The sequence below is a fragment of the Tachyglossus aculeatus genome, chromosome 18, assembly GCF_015852505.1.
Source record: "Tachyglossus aculeatus isolate mTacAcu1 chromosome 18, mTacAcu1.pri, whole genome shotgun sequence".
Classification (NCBI taxonomy): Eukaryota; Metazoa; Chordata; class Mammalia; order Monotremata; family Tachyglossidae; genus Tachyglossus; species Tachyglossus aculeatus.
In genome coordinates, this window is record NC_052083.1 from 36,350,420 (window position 1) to 36,372,950 (window position 22,531).

Consider the following 22,531-nt stretch of genomic DNA (forward strand, 5'->3'; position numbering starts at 1 on the left):
CTCGCGCGCCGCCCCCCGCGGCACTACACCTCCCACAATGCAGCGCGCCGCCCCCCGCGGCACTACACCTCCCACAATGCAGCGCGGGCGGGGAGTCCTCGGGGCGGGGCGTCCCGCGAGCCGCCTGACAGAAAGGAGCGCCTCGAACTCGGCGCTCGCGCCCAACCGCCGGCGCCGGGACGGGAGGGGGAACTGAGAAGGGGCCGGCTGGGAATGGGCTTCAGGCGGGGGTCGGATCAGGCTTGAGGAGGGGCAGCCCCGCCGGCTCGGAAGGACCCCTTGCCCCCCCCCTCGGTGAGGCGCCCGGCTCGGCTGTCAATCAACGAGGAGGGCTGCGGTGAGGGCGCTGGTGCGGGCCTTGTTGGAGCGCTTCAGGGCCACCGCGAGCCCTGCCCCTCAGAGGCTAAGCCCACCCTCACCCTCACCCTCACCCCCACAACCCTCCCATCGCCCTCTCACCCCCCTCCCCACCCCCCCAAAGCCACCACCAGGGCCAGGCCCGGGTTGCCCACTTTTCCCCTCTTGCCCTGCCCCGGGGGCGTCTGGGTAGCCATGGCGGCCCCTTGCCCACCCTCCCCGCCGCGTGTGCCCGGCGTCCCCAGGGGCGTCTAGCACGCTGTCGCCCGCCCCCCGCGACCCGGGGTGGGGGGGGACGGGGCCGGGACCGGGCTCTCCCCCAGCTGGGCCCACCCACCCCCTCGCCACCGGCCGACCAGCCATGGAGCGGAGGGAAGAATCGCCCGCACCGGGCGCTGCCCACCTGGACTTCACCGTGGAGAACGTGGAGAAGGTGAGAGGGCAAGGGGGGGGATTGGCACTTGGCAAGGACTTCCGCCAGGACAACACTCAATAATAATAATAATAATAATAATGGCATTTGTTAAGCGCTTACTGTGTGTCAAGCACTGCTCTAAGTAATCGAGGCAGGGGCCTTGCCAGCGTTTAGAACGGTGCCGGGCACTTAGTAAGCGCTTAAAGAAATACCATCAGCATCATCAATCGTATTTATTGAGCGCTTACTATGTGCAGAGCGCTGTAGTAAGCGCTTGGTAATAATAGCAATAATAATAATGGCATTTGTTAAGCGCTTACTGTGTGTCAAGCACTGCTCTAAGTAATCGAGGCAGGGGCCTTGCCAGCGTTTAGAACGGTGCCGGGCACTTAGTAAGCGCTTGAAGAAATACCAGCAGCAGCAGCATCATCATCAATCGTATTTATTGAGCGCTTACTATGTGCAGAGCACTGTAGTAAGCGCTTGGTAAGTACAAGTTGGCAACATCTAGAGACAGTCGCTACCCAACAGTGGGCTCACAGTCTAAAAGGGGGAGACAGAGAACAAAACCAAAGCTACTAACAAAATAAAATAAATAGGATAGGTATGTACAAGTAAAATAAATAAATAAATAGAGTAAATAATAGTAATAATAATAATGGCATTTGTTAAGCGCTGACTGTGTGTGAAGCACTGTTCTAAGTAATCGAGGCAGGGGCCTTGCCAGCGTTTAGAACGGTGCCGGGCACTTAGTAAGCGCTTGAAGAAATACCAGCAGCATCATCATCAATCGTATTTATTGAACGCTTACTATGTGCAGAGCGCTGTAGTAAGCGCTTGGTAAGTACAAGTTGGCAACATCTAGAGACAGTCGCTACCCAACAGTGGGCTCACAGTCTAAAAGGGGGGGGACAGAGAACAAAACCAAACCTACTAACAAAATAAAATAAATAGGATAGGTATGTACAAGCAAAATAAATAAATAAATAAATAGAGTAAATAATAGTAATAATAATAATGGCATTTGTTAAGCGCTTACTGTGTGTAAAGCACTGTTCTAAGTAATCGAGGCAGGGGCCTTGCCAGCGTTTAGAACGGTGCCGGGCACTTAGCTCTTAAAGAAATACCAGCAGCAGCAGCATCATCAATCGTATTTATTGAGCGCTTACTATGTGCAGAGCGCTGTACTAAGCGCTTGGGAAGTCCAAGGTGGCAACATCTAGAGACAGTCCCTACCCAACAGTGGGCTCACAGTCTAAAAGGGGGTGACAGAGAACAAAACCAAACGTACTAACAAAATGAAATAAATAGGATAGATATGTACAAGTAGAATAAATAAATAAATAGAGTAAATAATAGTAATAATAATAATGGCATTTGTTAAGCGCTTACTGTGTGTGAAGCACTGTTCTAAGTAATCGAGGCAGGGGCCTTGCCAGCGTTTAGAACGGTGCCGGGCACTTAGTAAGCGCTTAAAGAAATACCAGCATCATCATCATCATCATCAATCGTATTTATTGAGCGCTTACTATGTGCAGAGCGCTGTAGTAAGCGCTTGGTAAGTGCAAGTTGACAACATATAGAGACAGTCGCTACAAAACAGTGGGCTCACAGTCTAAAAGGGGGAGACAGAGAACAAAACCAAACCTACTAACAAAATAAAATAGGATAGGTATGTACAAGTAAAATAAATAGAGTAATAAATCTGTACAAACATATATACAGGTGCCGTGGGGAAGGGAAGGAGGTAAGATGGAGGGGGGACGAGGGGGAGCACCATCACCATCGAGCCCACTATTGGGTAGGGACTGCCTCTGTATGTTGCCAACTTGTACTTCCCAAGCTCTTAGTACAGTGCTCTGCACACAGTAAGCGCTCAATAAATACGATAGATGATGATCAATGCCAGCCCTTCCCCCCCCACCCCAAGAACAGATCAGAGGGCCAGAGGACCCGGGACAGCTCTGCCGCCCACCCGGAGGCCAGCGTGGCCAGTGGGCACTCGAAGACCCTGGTGTCTTTCAGAATGGCTTGTTGGCCCTGCCATCCTTAGTAAATACTCAGTAACCTTAGGAACGATGGTGATTGTAGCAGCGTCAGGGAGCAGGGCACTTGACCCCATGTCCGGCCTGGGGCGGACCCCTGGGTTTGGCAGGCTGGGCGGGTGTAAAGTATTCTCGGTGGGATGGGTGGCTGCTAGCAGGCGCTTTGACAACCTCGTCTGATGCCCCCGGACCCTCAGCAGGTCCTGGTGGGGGCCCGGTGCCTAAATCTGAGATCATTTGGGGGGTCGCCCTGACCCCCTCAGCTCATCTGCCCCCCACGCTTCTGCCATCTTCTCTGCCACCCGCCTCTGCCTCTGGTCACCTGGGTCAGGGTGGATCTACGCTGCTCTTCCCCCTCCGCCCCCCCCGTCACCGAGTTCTGGATGCCTCTTGGTTACAGAGTGGCCCCAGGGGCAGCCAGGGTGGCTCTGATGGACGACTTGTTCTCTCCCCGACCCTCAACTTGGTGCCTGTGAGCTGACAGTCCTCTGGTTCTTTACCGCTGTGATTGGAGGCTTGGGCTGCCTTGGAGGCCGAGTCGTCAATTAGGGAAACTGAGGTTCCGGTCTCAAGAGGAGGAGCAGGGAAACTGGCCGAAAATGAAGTTGAAAGATTTAAACCCTCCTTACGTCTAAGGTGGGCTAAGTAACTAAGAAGGGGTAACTAGACCCGTTAGGGAGAGGGCCATGGGAACCTGGCGTTAAGCGCTTAGAGCAGTGCATTGCACCCACCTAAGCACTGACGTAGACGAGTTAATTGGGTTGAACACGGTTCCTGTCCTACTTGGCTCTCCCAGTCTAGGAGGGGGAACAGACATTGATGAATCCCCATTTTACAGCGGAGGAAACTGAGGCACAAAATTATCCAAGGTTGCACCATAGGAGGAAGAGGAGGCAGAGCTGTGACAATCCCCCCAGAAAGGGAGGGGCAGGGAGAATGGGGGTTTGTGTTGAGCAAAGAGGGCTAGGAGAGGGGATGAATACCTCATTGGTCCTTGGGGCCCTGGCGATGCTGAGGCAGGGCAGGGCTCCCGGCTGGCTTCCTGGGCTCTACCCTAGGGAAATGGCAGGAGGGGAACTAGCAGTGCTGGTGCTCTGCAGCTGCACCCCGGGAGAGGATTGTTCCTCCTGCTAGAGGATATGGTCAGGCCTGATTAGGGCTGGGATCCGACTGGGCCTTTCCCAGCCAGGAACAGTAGGACTCGGACCTCAGCGTGCCCTCCGTGCCAAGCTGCCTGGCATTTCTGGAGTCTGAGGGAAAGCACTTAGCCCATCACCCCCTGGGCCAGATGGGGGATCCCCCTCTCCCTTTTCTGACTGGACACCGTAGCCCCCTAAAAGCACTTCTTCCAACTCTCAGGGGGAACTATGGGCCTAGAGTTCCTAGAGCCTTAATAATAATAGCTATCGTTTTTGTTAAGCGCTTACTGTGTGTCAGGCACTGAGCAGATACAAGATAATCAGGTTGGACCCAGTCCCGGTCCCACATGGAGCTCACAGTCTTAATCCCCATTTTACCGATGAGGGAACTGAGGTACAGAGAAGTTATGTGACTAGACTAAGGTCACACAGCAGACAAGTGGCAGAGCCGGGATTAGAACCCAGGTCCTTCTGTCTCCCAGGCCCTTGCTCTATCCACTAGGCCATGCTGCTTCTATTTCATTATTCTGTCGTTACTACTGACAGGTGCCGTGGGGCTGGGAAGGGCAGCTGTGGGGCAAAAAACTTTCCCTGGGGAGATGTTGTGCTGCCTGTCTCATCCCTCTACAGCCCCAAGCCCCATTCCTGTTTGCTCTGCCCCTTCAGCATCCCCAGCTGAGGCTCAGCTCCCTGATCTCGGCTCTCCTCTCGGCTTCCCAGAAGCTCCCTCGCCCCCCGGCCTTGCCGCAGCTCTGCTCCCTGGCTCAGCCCTGCTCTGCAGCTGGCTCAGCCTACCCGGCTTCCCCAGGCTCAGCTTCTCGGCTTGGCCCTGGATGCTCCTCCCCTCTGCCACCTCCGTGTCCGGCGGCCAGATTGGGCCCGGGAGGCCTGAGAGAGAAGGGCAGGGGTGATACAGGAAGCCAGATTGCCATTTCTGCCTCCCTCCTCTTCCTCGCAGGTCTCCCCTCTTCTCTCAAGATGGCAGGATCCCGACAGGGGTGAAGGCGCCGGGGTCAGTACCCCTGGCCTCGGATCGATGCCGAAATGGTTTCCCACGAACGCGGCCTTCCGGTCGCCGTAACCTGGGGGTGGTGAGGCCTGGACCTGGGGAGTCCACGGGGGAGATGTGAGGCCAGCCTAAGTGGGGTGGGATGGAGAAGGGGACCGAGGGAGAGAGGAAGGATATGCTCACACCCCCGGCTTTCCCCGAGCCCCACCGGGATTGGGGAATTGGGGGATCTGGATGAAGGGAGAGTAGAGGCCCAGGCCTGGGGTTCTCCGGGCTATGGCTCAGTTGGCTCGCCCGTGGATGTGAGGACTGATCCTCAAGGCCAAGCAGGGGCGGGGCAGGATGGGTTCTGGGGCAGCGGCCCCCCTGGCCACAACTCACCCCCAACTGTGGAGGACAGGGGGTCTCGGCCCCTTAGGAGGCCGAAGGCCGGCCTGCTATGGGGAGCGTGGCCTGGTAGCTTCACCACGTGTGGGGCTGCCAGGGAGATGAGCTGCTGTTTTCTCCCTGGGCAAAGGCCCGGAGGAGCCCAGGCCCCGGGAGGCCCACTGGCAGCTGAGAGCTCTGTGTGACAACAACAGCCTCCCGAGGGCTGGGGCCTGGTATCGACCACGGGGCACTTTGGCACTGCCCCTTCCTGGGCAGCCTCAGAGTCACCATCCCCTCCACGGGGGCCCCCCTCTCCTGGAGTTGCTGCCACTGCTGCCCTTCAGCTTGGCGAGGTCTCTTCCCTGGCACTGTCCAGCCCAGTGGGGCATGGTGCCCTCAGGCTTAGGTTACGAGGCCAGCCCGAAGCAGGTGCCAGTGTCCAGTATCAAAATAGTCCCATCATGAGGAACAGCGAGGGCCGGGCGGCCAAGGAGGGGCTGCTTGGGAGGGGAGTGTGGGTGAGGGGCTGCTGCAGGACCTGATGGGGAGGGTTGGGAGGAGAAGGAAAACCTTAAAGCCGGGAGGTTGGGGGAGCACCCTCTGGTTTCAGGCAGGGCAGAGGCCTCAGGCTGTTCCACCAACCGCGCCTCCACCTGCTCCCTCTCTCCCTGGCCGCTTGATAGCCACTGGCAACCTCCAGCCTCTCCTGCCCCCAGGTTCACATGAGCCTCCTTGTTGGGCGCCTTGGACATTATTGTAATAATAATAAGGGGAAGCGGTGTGACCTACCAGAAAGAGCTCAGGCCTCAGGTCAGAGGCCCTGAGTTCTAATCCCCACTCTGCCAGTTTCCTGCTGTGTGATCTTGGGCAAGTCACTTGAAACCTTCTCTGTCCCTCCGTTCCCTCATCTGCAAAATGGGGGATTCAGTATCCGTTCTCCCTCCTGCCTTTGTGAACCCCAAATGGGATCTGATTATCCTGTATATAACCCAGCGCCTAGTACAGTGCATGGCGTATGGTAAGCACTTAATAAATACAATTGACTTAGACTGTGAGTCTCGTATGGGACAGGGACTGTGTCCAACCTGATTATCTTGTATCTACTTTAGCACTAAGAACAGTACTCGATACATAACAAATACTGTAAAAATAGTAATAATAAAAATAGTGGTATTAAGCGCTTACCTCTGTGCCAGCCAAGCTCTGGGGGAGATGCAAAATCATCCGATCAGATCCAGCCCCTGTGCCATATGGGGCTTACGCTCTAAGAGAGAGGGAAAGCGGGGACTTTATCCCCATTTTACAGATGAGGAAACTGAGGCCCGGAGAGGCAAAGTGACCCGCCCATCGTCGCCCTCGGTGGGCCAGTGACAGAGCTGCCCTCCGGGGCTGCTCCTTCCAGCCTAGACCAGCCCTGACGATTTTCAGTTGGCCAAGGGTCCGCCTCCAAGAGTCCTGGGCCTAGGGGAGGGAACGGGCCTGTAGCCAAGAGGTGGCTGGCGGAACTTGTCAGACCCCAGCTGTCCCCATCCCTCTCCTGCCCTGGAGACCCTCCATCCTTTTTCCTTCCCTCTCTCACCCCCGCCCCCATCTCCCCTCACGCCATGGCCATCCGATCGGGAAGGAGAGGGAGTGGAGGGATACCCTGGCCCCCGAGGGATGGTGGCCCGTGCCCCCTTCTCAGAGGTGAACATCCTGGCCCTGGAGAGAGGGTAGCCCCCATCTCCTCGTCGGGAGTGAACCCCTACCCTACGGCAGCACTGAGGTGCAGGCCTGGTCTACCCTATCCCTTGTGCTCCCGGATACGCCCTTTTTTTTTCCTTCTTCCCCCTGAAAGGCATGGCCACCCCGCCTCCAGCCCTCCCTCGGTAGAGAGACCCTCCGCCCGCCTGCTGACCGGTGCCCTCCCCTCTCCCTGCAGGCTCTGCACCAGCTGTACTACGACCCCAACATCGAGAACAAGAACCTGGCCCAGAAGTGGCTGATGCAGGCCCAGGTCTCCCCGCAGGCCTGGCACTTCAGCTGGCAGCTGCTGCAGCCCGACAAGGTGCCCGAGATCCAGTACTTCGGGGCCAGCGCCCTGCACATCAAGATCGCGCGCTACTGGAACGACATCCCCCCCGACCAGTACGAGAGCCTCAAGTCCCAGCTGTTCGGCCAGATCACCCGCTTCGCCAGCGGCTCCAAGATCGTGCTGACCCGGCTCTGCGTGGCGCTGGCCTCCTTGGCGCTGAGCATGATGCCCGACAGCTGGCCCTGCGCCGTGGCGGACATGGTGCGCCTCTTTCAGGCGGAGGACTCCCCCGTGGACGGACGGGGCCGCTGCCTGGCCCTCCTGGAGCTGCTGACCGTGCTGCCCGAGGAGTTCCAGACCAGCCGGCTGCCCCAGTACCGCAAGGGCCAGGTGCGGGCCGTACTGGCCCAGGAGTGCGGGGCTGTCTTCCCGCTCCTGGAGCAGCTCCTGCAGCAGCCCGACTCCCCCGGCTTCATCAAGCAGAAGGTGCTCAAGTGCTTCTCCAGCTGGGTGCAGCTGGAGGTGCCTCTCCTGGACTGTGAGAGCCTCATCCAGGCGGCCTTCTCCGCCCTGCGGGACCCCGAGCTCTTCGACAGCAGCGTGGAGGCCATCGTCAACGCCATCTCCCAGCCGGACGCCCAGAGGTGAGTCTGCCCTGACCCCGGCGGGCTCTCCCAAGCGGCCAGCGCTCGTTCAGGAGGGAGACTGATCCAGATAGTCACGGGGAGGGCTAAGAGCTGCCCCGGGACCCCGGTCACTGGGTCGGGCGCGATCCCTGACTACTCGTAGTCCAAGTAGGAGGGAGAACGGGTATTGACTCTCTGCCATACTGCTGAAGAAACCGAGGCCCGGAGAAGTGAGGCCACTTGCCCAGGGTCACACGGCAGGCAAGTGGCAGAGCCGGGATTGGGACCCAGGTCCTCTTGAGTCCCAGGCCCAGGTTCTTTCCACCAGACGATCCTGTTGGATGGATGGATCGATCTGTGGTGCTTATTGAGCACTGACCGTGTGCAGAGCACGTACTATGCGCTTGGGAGGGGACAGTATGGCAGAGTTGGTAGACAGGTTCCCTGCCCACCGTGGGATGGATGGATGCATTGAGACATGCTTGGCAGGAGGCCAAGGAGAGACAGCCTTCACCCCACATCCTCTCCTTCCCCAACCCTCCCTCATTCAGTCGATCGGTAGTATTTATTGGGCTCTTGCTGTATGCAGCCCCTGAACTTAAGAGGTAAAAGACACAGACCCTGCCCTCAGGGAGCGGACGGTCCAATCCAGTGGGGGAAACACATCAAATGATGTACAGATTTGGCAGAGGAAAGAGCACCAGAAGGTGGATTAGGTGATAAGTGGTGAAATGGTCGCATTGCCCCGCGCCGGCTCTGGCGGCTGGTCTCAAGATCGGGTGGTCTTTTCGATCGGTTGAGGTGCACTTGGCAGAGCTGTGGCCTCACTTAGTCCTAGCCCGGCTCCTGGACCGCTCTCCCTCCCCTAGGGCCCTGCCCTCCCCAAACGCGCATTGCTGGGCAGTGCCACACAGAGCAACCCAGAGGGCTCTTGGGCAGCTGCAGAGCCAGACCCTTGGCGGGCAAGAAGAGAGGAGAGCTGGCCCGGGATCTTCAGCTTGGAGGGGCAGGAGGCAGGGGAGGGGACTTCTCCGGGAAGCAGCAAGGAGGAGGATCCAATCCAGCCCCCGACGGAGGGCTGGGTTGCCGGGGAGGGGGGCCCGGCCGCCTCGAGAGAACAGAGGGCACAGTCTGGCTTCGCAGGGTGACGATGGGGCAGACCCCGCACCCAACGCCCAGAGCCGTGCTCGGGGTTGGCAGCGCCGCTTGGCCTTGCCAGAGAATTGATGCCGCTTTTCTCCAAACGAGGGAGCGCACACTGCTTCCCTGGCCGTGATTGGCTGCGGCTCCCCTCGGTTGCTTAGTAACTCTCCCCATTTCCTCGGCTCCTGGCTCTCAGCTCTAATTGCAGGTCTGGGCTGAGCTCCGTGTGAGAGGCGGCCCAGGAGTCCCCCTGCTGCCTGAGGGGCTGGATCCTGCCACTTCCCTCCGCTCTTCCGCCTCACTTCTTCCCCTCCCCCTCCCCGGCCCCTCACTTTCCCCTTCCCCAGCCCCCTGCGGTCGCCGGCCCCGTGGGATACCTGGAAACGGAGCCCAGAACTTGGTCTTGCTTCCCGGTGGGGAATTCCGGCCCTTCTCTGCTGCTGGGTGGGAAAGCAGGGTGGCACGGCCCCTCGGGACCGAGGCTGGTTGCTACAGCACCTCTGTCCTTGACCGGGCAGAGACCTGAGCCCCGTCCTACTGTGCCCGCCTCATTTCCTACCCTGCTTCCCCTCCGTCTGGAGGGAGATGGGGACCATCAAGCCCCTCTGCTGACCTCTGATCTCTGCCTCATTCATCTCCCTGGACATCTCTACCTTAAAGCCCCCAGCCCGATTCACAGTTTTCTCTGCGTGGACGGTGCCCTCCTAGACGGGGTGCCCTCTGGAAGGCCTCCCCCCCGACTCAGAGTGTGCCTGCGCCGTGCCACCCTCCCCATCCTCTCTGAGCCAGCCCTGTGCTTGGTTCCCTCCGCCCCCCACCCCAGCACAGCTGCCGCATCCTGTCCTCAAGCCTCCTGGCTCTTCCCACTCTAACCTAGGGATGATGAGCCTTTGAAGTTTATTTTTAATCGCGGCAAAGCTCACCAGGAGGGAAGAGAGTGACAAGACCCGGACACACCCCAGGGGAACAGTGTCGGGTGGGGGAGTGGCGAGGAAGGAAGGGGAGCATTCTGGCTGGCTTCTTTTGCCTCCCAACCCTCCCAGCCTCATCACTGCTGCCCTCCTGTCAGGGCTACGTTTTCTTTCCTCGCCAGGGGGAAAGCTACCTTGGACTCTCCGGAGCCCTGGGGAGATTTGTGGGAACAGAAGAGAGGCCCAAGCTAAAGGGTTCCCCTTGCTTCCTGGCGGGCAAGTGAGCAAGGGATACCCTGGGGCTTGAAGCCCCGGGAAGCCTGGCCTGACGCAGGAGAGTTACAGTTCCAGAATCCACTACCGTGGGGACCAAGGCAACCCAGCCCAGGCCCTGCCCGGCCAGCTCCCTTCAGTGTGAGGATGGGAGGGAGCAGCTGAGGGGCATGGGTATCCAGAAGGACCAGGGCCTCAGAAGTGGCCTCCAAGGGCCAGGGGAAGGGCAGATGACACCCATCCCTTTGCCCGGGTCCCTCCCCGTGACCACATGCCTGATGGGACGGCTCCGGGTACGAGCCTGAAAGCCCCATTGTCTGCCGGAGCCGTGGGTGTCAGCGCCGTTGGGGAGACAATGCGGCCGTCACCACTGCCGTCGCCGGAGGGAACCCGCCGCAGGCAGCGCCCCGTCCCCCAGCGCCCACCCCCCGGGCCCGGTGGCAGAGGGGGCTGGGGACGAGGCTGCCTGCAGCGAGTCCCCCAAGGACCTGCCTCTTCCTGCGGTCTTGGCAGTCTCGACCCAAGCTTTTGTTTGGAAGGAGGGAAGCAAGGGGGCTGGGATGTCTTCAGACTGGCATTTCCCTCCCCGCACCCCTCCCCGCCAACCCTGAGCATCCTCTGAGTGACAGCCCAGGCCCCCATTGCCGGCACCAGAGTCCCCCAGGACTTCCCTCCCCTCCTCGCCCAGATGCCGGTTGCCATGGTGACAGGCACTCTCACTGACAGCGGTCGGGGCCCAGGCAGACAGCTGGGCATTCCCTAAAACACATAAGCATGAGGGGGTTGGGGCTGCCCTCTCTCCCCCCGCCGGACTGTGCATGGAAGGCTGCTTCCCCCCACTCCAGGGCAGTGCCTGGCTCCAGTGGGCTCCAGACTCCTCCTCCTCCCTTCCCTTACTGTGTGCCAAGCTCTGTTCTAAGCACTGGGGTAGATACAAGGTAATCCGGTTGGACACAGTCCCTGTCCCACATGGGGCTCACAGTCTCAACTCCCATTTTACAGATGAGGTAACTGAGGCCCAGAGAAGTCACAGAGCAGACGAGTGGTGGAGTGGGATTAGAACCCAGACCCTTCTGACTCCGAGGCCTGTGCTCTATCCTTTAGGCCACACTGCTTCTCATCGTACCCTCCCCACCCTGAGGAGCCTTGAGCTGCCAGTTCTTCCTCAGGGTCATTGCGTGGACACCACCTCCTCGAATTTTCCCAGCCCTCCAGGGGCGGGCAGAGATCACCCCTCACCAGACATTACATCCGATGCCCAGTGTGCCCCCAAGACTGGGTTCCAAGGGTCCCGCTGAGGCAGCCTCAGCCTCCTGGCATCCCCGTAGGGAGCCCTCCGCTAGTCATTCATTCAGTCATATTTATGTGTGCGGAGCACTGTACTGAGCACTCGGGAGAGTACAACACAACAATAAACAGATCCGTGCCCTGCCCAAAACGAACTTACAATCTAGAAGGGGAGACGGACGTTAATAAAAATAAATAAATGACGGCTATGGACATAAGCGCCGTGGGGCTGGGAGGGGGGCTGAATGAAGGGCGTTGCAGAAGTGAGTGGGAGCCCAGGCCCTTCTTCAGCCAGGCCACGTCTGTGGCCGGAGGCCAGAGTGGAAAGGGCCCGGGTCGAGGCGGACGGGGTGTCCGGGCCCGGCCCTGAAACCCAGCGAGCCGTATTTTTTCCCCCACCCCGCAAGGTACGTGAACACCCTGCTCAAGCTGATCTCCCCCGTGCTGGGGCTGCAGGAGCAACTGCGGCAGGCGGTGCAGAGCGGGGATATGGAGACTTCCCATGGGATCTGCCGCATCGCCGTGGCCCTGGGGGAGAACCACTCCAGGTGAGGAAGGCTGGAGAGGGTCAACGCTCTAGGCTTCGGGGAGGCCCCCCCCAGAGTTTGGTCCTGGGGGAGGCGGGGACCCACTTCTTGCCCCTGAAGCACCGGGGCTGCCTGGGGCTGGAGGGTAGGGCGAGAGCCCCGCTTCTTCCCAGCGTTCTCCCTCGGCCCCCTCCTCCCCGCTCCCGACTAGGGCCCTGCTGGATCAGGTTGAACACTGGCAGAGCTTCCTGGCGCTGGTCAACATGATCATGTTCTGCACGGGCATCCCTGGGCACTATCCCGTCAACGAGACCACCAGTTCCCTGACCCTGACCTTCTGGTACACGCTGCAGGTCAGCGGGGGCTTCCCCCTCCGGGGGAGGGGGTGCGAGTCTTGGCCTCTGCCGGGGGCCCCGTCTCAGCCCCGTGGGCAGGACGCCCGGCCCGGAGCGCTGAGAGCTGGGCTTGGAGGAGGCCCGGTTCTCCCCCGGCTTTGGGCTGGGCGGGAAGGGGGCTGCTGGTGGGAGGCGAGGCGGGCCGGGGAGCCAAGCCAGTCTGACCGATGGCCCCTGTCCCCGCCTGGCCCCAGGATGACATCCTGTCGTTTGAGGCGGAGAAGCAGGCCGTGTACCAGCAGGTGTACCGGCCCGTCTACTTCCAGCTGGTGGACGTGCTGCTGCACAAGGCTCAGTTTCCCTCCGACGAGGAGTACGGCTTCTGGTCCTCCGACGAGAAGGAACAGTTCCGCATCTACAGGTGTGTGTGTGTGTCTGTGTGTGTTTTGGCAGGGGAAGGGGGATCCCAACCCCCTTGGGTCCCATTTCATTCTCTCCATTCCCACCCCGCCGTGGATTTTGCCAGGTCCCATTATCTGGCCCCTGGGGCGTGGGTGTCAAGTCACTGGTCCACCCTGGGTCCCGCTAAGAAAGCGCCAATGGGGCAGGAACCCCTTGCCCTCCCATCCCCCGGCTCCACCCCATCCCCTTCCCCTTCAAGCCGGGGACTACCGAGGCGGGAGGCCCGGGAGCGACTGGGGCCGTGACAGAGGTTGTCCCCAGGGTGGACATCTCAGACACGCTCATGTACGTCTACGAGATGCTGGGCGCCGAACTGCTGAGCAACCTGTACGACAAGCTGGGCCGTCTGCTCACCAACACCGAACAGCCCTCCTCCTGGCAGGTAATAGTAATAATAATAATAATCGTGGCATTTGTTAAGCGCTTACTATGTGCCAGGCACTGTTGTAAGCGCTGGTGTGGATACAAGCCAATTAGGTTGGACACAGTCCGTGTCCCACATGGGGCTCAAGGTCTTAGTGACTATTTTACAGATGAGGGAACCGAGGCCCAGAAAAGTGAAGTGACTTGCCCAAGGTCACACTGCCCACCCAGGTCCTTCTGACTGCCAAGCCCGTGCTCTGTCCATTAGGTCACACTGCTTCTTGCCTGGTCCTCAGTGATGAGCATCCTCCCCACACCTTACATTTTCTTCCCATTTTCCCGGGCCATGGGGGTAGCCAAATGGAAAGGGTTTTCCACCACCCCCTCCAGCCCCCCGTCACAGCCTCCCAACCCCCAGCCACCCCCCGCCTGATCAGCCTCGACACCATCCCCCTCTCCCCGCCAGCACACAGAAGCGCTGCTCTACGGGTTCCAGTCCATCGCTGAGACCATTGACGTCAACTACTCCGACGTGGTCCCGGGCCTCATCGGGCTCATCCCCCGCATCAGCATCAGCAACGTGCAGCTGGCCGACACTGTTATGTTCACGATCGGTGAGGCCCGCACTGCTGAATTCCTCCCCGGCGGGGGCCCAGGGGAGAGCGAAGGGCCAGCGGGAGCCACAGACACCCTCCCTGCCCCCCAGGAGCCTCGGGGAGCGAGCCGAGGCGGCTCCTCCTGAGCTCACTGCCGCTCTCCTGCCGCCTCCAGGGGCCCTGTCCGAGTGGCTGGCCGACCACCCGGTCATGATCAACAGCGTCCTGCCCCTGGTCCTCCACGCCCTGGGGAACCCGGAGCTCTCCATCTCCTCCGTGTCCACCCTCAAGAAGATCTGCCGCGAGTGCAAGTATGACCTGCCCCCCTACGCCGCCAACATCGTCGCTGTCTCCCAGGTACCTGCGGTGGCCCCCACGGATCCCGAGGGCAGGAACGAGTCAGTCTCCCCGGGCTGCGGGGAGGGGAGAGCTCGGAGCTGGCCCCGGGGTAGGGGGCCCAGGTGGGCTGCCCAGAGCATGGGGCGACAGGCGCCCTTCCTCCAGTCCTCTCACCGAAATGGCTGCTTTTGTTTCCTCTCCAGGACGTGCTGATGAAGCAGATCCACAAGGTAAATCCAGGCTCCTGTGTTGTCTTGGTTCATCCTCCTCCTCCCCTCCCTCGTCTCCCCCTCACCCAGCCCCAACTCTTCTGGGACCCTCAGCAGACAGCAGAGGCCCAGAGATGGGAGTCTGCCAGCAGAGCAAGCAATGGGGGTCTGGAGGTCACCAGCCGCAGAATGAGCAGAATCCACCACGGACGGCCCTTCCCCGTAGGCCCTCCTGTCCCCTTCTCCCACGTCCTGCTCGCCGTGCCCCTTCTCCCTGACCGTCCCTGCTCTCTTCCTGCTCTGAGCGGGTGGAGGGGTGCAGCGGTCCCGGTGGCCGCAGGAGCCCTGACCCTCGCTCTACCCCCACAGACGAGCCAGTGCATGTGGCTGATGCAGGCCCTGGGCTTCCTGCTGTCAGCCCTGCAGGTGGAGGAGATCCTGAAGAACCTGCACTCTCTCATCACGCCCTACATCCAACAGCTGGAGAAACTGGCCGAGGAGACGGTGAGGTCCTGGGGTGGAGGCTCCACGGGGGCCGGGACAGGGGCCCTGGTGCCCCATCCGGGCTTGGGATAACTGCTCCGACTCTACTCCGGGGCCTCAGCCTGAGTCCCCAACCTCCTTCCCCTCCGCAGCCCAACCCTTCCAACAAGCTGGCCATCATCCACATCCTGGGGCTGCTGTCCAACCTCTTCACCACGCTGGACGTCAGCCACCATGAGGATGAGCACGAGGGCCCCGAGCTCAGGAAGCTGCCCGTGCCGCAGGGACCCAACCCGGTACGTGCTACCCCGCCCCGCCGGGCAGTCACCCCGGGGATGCCGAGGCCCTGTGGTCCCCTGAGGGCTCCACTTCCTCCCGCTACTGGACGTTCCCACGGGGCTGATCCACCAGAGGCCCGTCGGGGGGCAGGGGGGGCTTCTGGGAGGAAGGGGCGGGGATGGCATCAGCGGGGCCTCGCCGGCTCCCGTATAACCCAGGCGCGCCCCCTCTCCTGGGCATCTCCCTCCCCTAATCTCTAATGTAGTGCCAGGAGGAGCAGCCGAGCTCCCAGTGGGGTGGGGGCTGCCGGGCTCACCGAGGGTCTCCCCAGGTGGTGGTGGTACTGCAGCAAGTCTTCCAACTCATCCAGAAAGTGCTGAGCAAATGGCTCAACGATGCCCAGGTGGTGGAGGTAACAGCTAACAGCCCCCTCTCCTTGCCCGGGCACGGGGCGGTGGCCTGAACTGGGGACGGCGGGAGGGACCGAGGAAGAGGGAAGTAGAGGGTGCTGCTTCCGTGACCTCGGGGCGTCCCCGCCGGTGCCCCCCCCACGCCCCGCTCAGCGATCCGTGCCCTCCGTGCCCCCAGTCGGTGTGCGCCATCTTCGAGAAGTCCGTGAAGACGCTGCTGGACGATTTCGCCCCCATGGTCCCGCAGCTGTGTGAAATGCTGGGTCAGATGTACAGCACCATCCCCCAGGCCTCCGCCCTCGACCTCACCCGCCAGGTACGGGCCTCTGGGCTCTGGAGCCCGGCCCCCACCCCGCTCCCCAACACCCAGTCCTTTCCGGTCAGCCCAGCCTCCCATCCCTGGGAGGGTTCCCCATATGGAGGAACTCGGGGGGACTGGGCTGCCCCAGTCTGGGGTCCGGGGGATGGTGGAAACCTTTGGTGCCAAGCTCCCGAGGACGCTCTCTGTCTATTCCAGCTAGTGCACATCTTTGCCCACGAGCCCGCCCACTTCCCGCCCATCAAGGCCCTCTTCCTGCTCGTCACCTCTGTCACGCTCACCCTCTTCCAGCAAGGTAGGTCCCAGCCGGGGCCTCTGCCGTGGCCTCCGCCCCGCCTTCTTCCCCGGGCCGGGATCGGGGGGCCGGAACCCCACGGCTCACTCCCCCGGTGGCCTTCCGGCCTAAGGTTCCTGGCGTCGGGACGCAGCAGGGAAACTCTGGGCCGAAGCCGGGGAGGGATCGGAGTCGGAGCTGACAGTGTGGGCGTTAGCGCCGCACTGCCCGACTGGCCCGGCCCCAACTCCCTCCCAGCTGAGGCCGAGATCCACCCTCAGGCTAGCAGCTCAGGGGAGGTGGGTGACCTTCCTTACCGAGTGGACAGACCCAGAGGTCCAGGTGGGCATGGGGCGGCCTTTCGTCTACTCGCCTCGGTCATCCTCCGGCCTCCTCCCGGCTTACTGGGTGTCAGCTGTGCAAAAAAATGGTTTTGGGGGGGTTTCTCGGATCTCAACAGTCACTCTCCTCACTCCCTCCTCTCCCTTCTCCCCTCCCCCCCGCCCCAGCGGACTGCCTTCATCTAAAGGTGCGCCGACCCAGAAGCAAACGGACACAACCTTCTTATTTAGAAATTCCTGATTCCACCCTTCCCGTCACTGGTCCCAACCTAAGGTTTCTCTGTAGCCTGAGAATCCAAGGAGTGGATGATGGCAGAGCCCTGGGCCTCCTGTCTCCATCCAGCCCATCCCTCTCCCGCCTCGGGTCTCTTTCTACCAGGTGTCACCTCTCTCCGGCCAGCTCCGGACCGTCTAAATCTCTCTCTGGGACAGCCGGTTACGGTTGTTCTGGTGGTGGTAGTGTGAAACCAGCTAAACCGGTCCTTCCCCTGTTCTGCAAGGAGCAGAGCAGCTTCTCCCATTCTTCCAGGGTAAACGGGGCCCGTCCCGGGCGAGGAGGGGACAGATGTGTGCGGTAGAACCTCCCCTAGCCTTCTCTGCCCCGCCTCCACTCCGCCCCTCCGGCCTATGCCCGTGATTGATGGTTTGACTGGTTTCCCCGTTGACGGTCACTTTCTTCCCTTATTCCCAAGCTCAACCCAGGCCAGCCTTCCAGTCCAACTGCCCAAAAGGGGCTGTTTCCTGGACGCTCCCCCAAAAGGCCCCACCCTACTCTGGGATGACGGGCCTCTCGGACTTGTGTGGTTTAGCCCCTGCGTTCTGTCACGTTACCCCCTTCCTTCTGCTGGCCTGACGGATCCCGACGACTTTCCCTCTTCTTCCCCATCTCTCCGGGGCAGCGTGGGGGCTGAGTTCTGCGGAGGCAGCTTCTCTGACCTCAAATGGAGACCCATACCTCCAAACAGCCACCTTGGTTGCCGCTGCCCAGAGGCCAGGATGTTCCCAGGGGCGAGGGGTTTTCTGCCTGAAGCTCCGAGACCCCTGGCTTGGTCCCCACTGGCTGGGATGTAACGGAAAACACCCCTGAGCCCAGGGGCCTGGCCACCCCTGACTCTCCCAGCTGCCAAGCTAAGGGCACCAAGTGCCTTCCTTCTGCTACCCGTGCCAACCCAAGGCGTATAGTAACCCTGCCGTAAGTCAGATGTGTTCTTGCCAGGGGGGAGGGCGAGGGGACTCTGAAGGAAGGGTGTGTTTGCGTGTATGTGTCAGGAGGCAGCTAGTGTCTGAGAGGTATCAGGGGAAGGGATGCCACCGGTAGCTATTCCTTCCCTCAGTCCCCCGGGATGCAGGTGACAGGGGTCAGACCCCTCTGAGGCGACGGAAGCACGTCCTGGGGCGACATCGCTCCGGTGGTGGGGAGGGGCACGGCTGGGCATTCCCCGAGGTGCCCAGCTCGTTCACCGGTATGCCCTCAGACCCCGCAGTGGGTGAAGAAGCCTGGTCAATCCCTGCCGTCCGCCTCCCGGGCCATCCCCAGCCCGGGGACCCCCCGAGGTGATCCTGGAGCCTCCCGGAACTGGGGCAGAGAGGGAGAGGGGCTCGGGGGCCAGGCCTGTCGTTCACTTTGCCGTTTCTTTCTGTTTGGGGTTCTCCCAGTTCATGGTTTTTGTACGTTTTGTTTCTTTACCTTGCTTCCTGCTGCTCATGTCCCTCGCTCCTCTCCCCCCCTCGCCTGTCTCACTGTAGGCTATCTCAGTCCCACATAACTATATGAGGTTGAGTTGCTGTTTGTATGATTTTTTCTTAAGTTCCATCTTTATTATATTTTAGGGTCCAGGGATCATCCTGATATTGTTGATTCATTTATGCAACTCCTGGCACAGGTGTGTTTTAGTTTCTTATTCATTCACGTTCTGTTCTCTCTCTTTCTCTTTCTCTTCTGTTGGAATTCAATTTAAACCTATTTTTAGCTTTCTGTTGACAACTTTTTTTCCGTTGAGTTGAATAGAGTTTCTCCATCTGTTTCCGTGGAAGTTGACAACCCAACATTCTCTTTTAGCCACCTGGGCCCGCTCCTCTTGGGCCGTGGAGCGGCCTGGCCCCCCGCCCCAGCCCGGGGCACCCTAGCTTGGGGCGTGGGGGCGTCAGGGAGGGTGAGCCCCGAAGCGAAAGGTGGATGGGAGCGGGAGGGAGTGGGGAAGGTGGGCCGGTCCCCGGGAAGCCTAGGGCGAGGAGCAGTATGTCCGAGCCTCTACCTGGCAGTGGCTCGGGCTGCTTGCGCTGGGTTGGATGGCTTGGCTCTGGCCCCTGCTTGGGGGGCTCTGGTGGGGGATGCCCCGCTGGGTTCAGCCCCTCTGCGCGCGGGGAAGCAGGGGCAGACCCACTTAGGGGTCTCTCCCCTGGGGGAGGGGCTGGATATTGTCATCCTAATATTTGCCAAGGGCTTACTATGTGCTGAGCACTGTCCCCAACACTAAAGACAAGACCATCAAGTCGAACACAGTCTCTGCCCCTCCCGGGGCTCACGGTCTAAAGTAAGGAAATAATAATAACGGCATTTATTAAGCACGTACTATGTGCAAAGCACTGTTCTAAGAGCTGGGGGGGCTACAGGGTGATCAAGGTTGTCCCACGGAGGGCTCACAGTCTTAATCCCCATTTTACAGATGAGGGAACTGGGGCCCAGAGAAGTGAAGTGACTTGCTCAAAGTCATGCAGCTGACACGTGGCAGAGCCAGGATATCAAAAGGAAAGCGGAAAGGAAAGGAAAGCGGGTATCGAATTCCCATTTTACAGAGGAGGAAACTGAGACCCAGAGAAGTTACCCAACGTGCCCGAGGCCGTACAGCAGCCAAGGGGCAGCGCTAGGATTAGAACACAGGTCCTCTGGTTCCCGGGTCCAGGCTCTCTCCACGAGCTCTGTGGGAGGGGAAGTGCTGCCCTCGTCCCGTGGGAGCATTTATTTCTGGGCAAGCAGAGCCCTGTCAGAGTCTGTGGGTTTCCTAGCCCCTGGGGCAGTGCCAGGGCTGGGGCCAGGCCCTGGGCCTCACCAGTCATGGGTGGCAAACAGGCCCCATGCTGCTATGATAGCTGGAGCGAGCAGGGGCAGGCGGTCGTCTGTGGAGCCTGGTCGGAAGAGGGGCTGGATGGGCTCCTGGGGTGCTTGCCGTCTGGAGGTGGACGCCCCCCACCCGTGGTCCCTCTGCTAGATCGCCAGCAGGCCCTCCCGCCTGCCTCCCCAGTCTCCCAGGGACCATTTCTGGGGTGGGCAGGATTCTCGTCCTGCCCCAGGCTCCCCAGAGCCCTGAGGGCAGAGGCTTCGGGGCCTCCATGGGGGCAGGCCGGGGAGCCCCTGGAAAGCTTCTGGCCAAAGAAAGAGCAGAGGCATTCCCATTCTCCTCCCTTCCCTGCCCCCTTCACCCCCACTCCCTGGGGCCCAACTTTGCTAGGAGCCAGAGTTGAGAGGCCCTTTTGGCCCAGCCCTGTGGCCTGACACCCACCACAGCGTGATCGGCCCGAACCGGTGCCCGTCGAGTGCCGCTGGGGGCTGGCGAGGCAGGCAGCACCCCCGGGGGCTGTATGAAAGCCAAGCAGACCCGCACTCGCCCCTCCTGCTTCCGCCCTGGGCCTTGCACTTCCCACTCTCCGGTCCATCCCGAGAGGGCCAGGGAGGAGTGGGCCCACCGACCAGCGGCCAAGCGGTCTTCAGCTGCCCGGTGGAGGCCTGCGTTGCCCCCGGCGCTGAAGGAGGAAGGAGCCCGGCCCCGAGCCCGGCCAGGTCCGGGGGTCGGTGGAGAGGGCAGCAGGGCCGTCTCTCTGACCCAAACGTCCAGCCCGGGAGCAGGTGGCCCCATGGACGGCTGAAGCCACCGCAGATCCCGGCTGGAGTCTCTGAAGGGAGGTGCGGTCCGGCTGACGGGAAGGGCGGGGGGAGCCCGGGGGGCTTGGGCCGCAGGGACGGGGTCACGGAAGGACTTAGTCTTCTTAGAAGAAGGATTCCACCGCCTTGGTGCCCGGCCTTCTCCCCCCCCAGCAATCCCACAGTCTCAGTCCTCTCTCCTGCCCCTCTCAGAGGGGTGGCAACTGGTCGCCACCCCTCTCTCCCCCCACCCCTGAAAACCTGTGCTCTTCTCCCCCCCGCAAAGTCCCCTGTGGACTGCCCCCAGGCCCCCAGCTTAGAACACTGTCCCACCCACGACCCCCACACCGTCCCGTTAGGGAGACGGGTTTTCTGAGGCCCGTGTGGGTGGGCCGGATCGCAGCAGCTGCTGACGGCTCGGGCACGGCCGCACCCCGGAGGGGGCAGGTGAGTGGGGAGTGCGGGGCAGGGGCCGGCGGGGCCCGGCGGGCTGGGCTCACCGGACCCCTCTTCCTGCAGGCCCTGAAGAGGAAGCCAGACCTGTTCCTGTGTGAGAGCCTGGACGTCAAGGCGGTGTTTCAGTGTGGTGAGCGAAGGGCCCGGTGGGCTGGGGGGGGCGTCGAGGGGGGCACGTGGGCTCGGACTGATTCACCCTACTCTGTGCCACAGGGGTGCTGGCCCTCAAGTTCCCCGAGGCACCCACCGTCAAAGCCTCCTGTGGCTTCTTTGTGAGTATCTCCCTCTCATTCATTCATTATTTATTGAGCGCTTACTGTGTGCAGAGCACTGTACTAAGCGCTTGGGAAGTACAAGTTAGCAACATATAGAGACGGTCCCTACCGGCTCCCTACCGTGGGCCCGGCTGTGTGCTAAGCACTAGCAGAGGGTGGTGGGGGGTTTACAAGAGGACAGTGAACACCCACTGTGCTGGTGACCCTCAGATGGGCCCCGGGTCGGGGAGCACTTTCTCCCCTGGTCCCACCCTCCCTCAGGTTTGTTCCTCCTTGCTCTAAGAAAGCAGCCTTCCTATTCAGGCCTGGGAGAGAAGCGAGCTCTTTTGACAAAGTTGGGCTTCTTCCAACTTTGGCCAGGACCTGAGACCCCAGCCCGCCAGCAGCTTTGAGGGGAGGGGACCTGCCTCCCACCTCTCAATAGACCTGGTGAGAGAGAGGGGGTGGGGGGCAGGCTCAGCCCGGACTGAGCGGGGTCTGCGTCCCATCCCGTGCAGACGGAGCTGCTGCCGCGCTGCGGAGAAATCCCACCCGTCGGGCAGGTGGTGCAGGAGGAGGGCAAGGTGCTCCTGCAGGCCGTGCTGGAGGTGAGGGGCTTTGGGCCGGGAGTATGCCGTCCCCCTCCCCACGCCTCCCCCAAAATGGCACTTGAGCAGCCCCCCTCCTCCGCTCGCTTCCCCTCTCCCAGGCCATCGGAGGCCAGGCCTCCCGCAGCCTCATGGACTCGTTCGCGGACGTGCTGTTCGCCCTGAACAAGCACTGCTTCAGCTGCCTCAGCGTCTGGATCAAGGAAGCCCTGCAGCCCCCCGGCTTCCCCTCGCCGCGCCTCAGCCCCGAGCAGAAGGACACTTTCAGCCAGCAGATCCTCAGGTGTGCCGCGGTGCGGGCGCTGGGCGGCCCGAGTGGCCCGTGGGTGAGAGCTGGGGCGGGAAGGGCCCAGGGTGCCAGCGACGCCTGCCTTCTGTCTCAGCAGAGAGCGCGTGAACAAGCGGCGGGTGAAGGAGATGGTGAAGGAGTTCACGTTACTGTGCCGCGGGCTGCATGGCACCGATTACACGGCTGACTACTGAGGGCCTGAACCCACGCCCACGTTGTGCACCTCTCCAGACCCTGGATGTCCGCCCTCTGTCCTGCCCCCCACCCCGTGTCTTCCCGCCGCCTCGTGGGCCTCCTTTCGTCCCTCCCCCCGCCCGTCTCCTCCGTGCATGTGCTTCTCCTCTCCAGCCACGAGCCCCATGGACTCAGCCAGCCCCCCGGCCTCTGGGCGCAGTGAGGAATGGCAGGGCGAAGGGAGGGGGAAAGGGTGGGGGGGGGGGGGGGGGGGGGGGCTGGCCCTTAATTACATGGGGGCTGTTTGAGACCGGCAGTGTACCGTGTGCGTTCTTCAGGGGGGCTGGGGTAGGGCGGGCTGCCAGC

At 61.2% G+C, this 22,531-nt stretch overlaps 1 protein-coding gene across 4 annotated transcripts; it reads left to right on the forward strand.

The window, feature by feature from the left end:
* The first annotated feature begins 201 nt into the window (after positions 1-201).
* Positions 202-22,418, forward strand: IPO13 (importin 13). 4 transcript variants are annotated; one of them, XM_038760160.1, is made up of 20 exons: positions 202-790; positions 7,256-7,992; positions 11,996-12,136; positions 12,327-12,468; positions 12,705-12,871; positions 13,174-13,294; positions 13,742-13,889; positions 14,047-14,228; positions 14,414-14,440; positions 14,789-14,923; positions 15,055-15,198; positions 15,447-15,593; positions 15,770-15,907; positions 16,109-16,205; positions 18,356-18,408; positions 20,904-20,970; positions 21,054-21,112; positions 21,613-21,702; positions 21,804-21,985; positions 22,086-22,418. In XM_038760160.1, exons 1-20 carry the CDS (start codon positions 719-721, stop codon positions 22,183-22,185), a joined length of 2,949 nt encoding a protein of 982 aa, XP_038616088.1. In that variant the 5' UTR covers positions 202-718; the 3' UTR covers positions 22,186-22,418. The 4 variants fall into 4 exon arrangements, with proteins under 4 accessions (XP_038616088.1, XP_038616089.1, XP_038616090.1 ...); XM_038760161.1 differs by having other exon boundaries at positions 203-790; positions 22,089-22,418; XM_038760162.1 differs by having other exon boundaries at positions 204-790; positions 15,513-15,593.
* The last annotated feature ends 113 nt before the right edge of the window (positions 22,419-22,531 follow it).

What these genes read in the sequence shown, in the direction of transcription:
- IPO13 (XM_038760160.1), top strand. Translation starts at nt 719, where the DNA reads ATGGAGCGGAGGGAAGAATCGCCCGCACCGGGCGCTGCCCACCTGGAC. An exon ending in CAAGGCGGTGTTTCAGTGTG is followed by an intron (nt 20,971 to 21,053) that starts GTGAGCGAAGGG and finishes TCTGTGCCACAG; the next exon opens with GGGTGCTGGCCCTCAAGTTC. An exon ending in TTCAGCCAGCAGATCCTCAG is followed by an intron (nt 21,986 to 22,085) that starts GTGTGCCGCGGT and finishes CTTCTGTCTCAG; the next exon opens with CAGAGAGCGCGTGAACAAGC.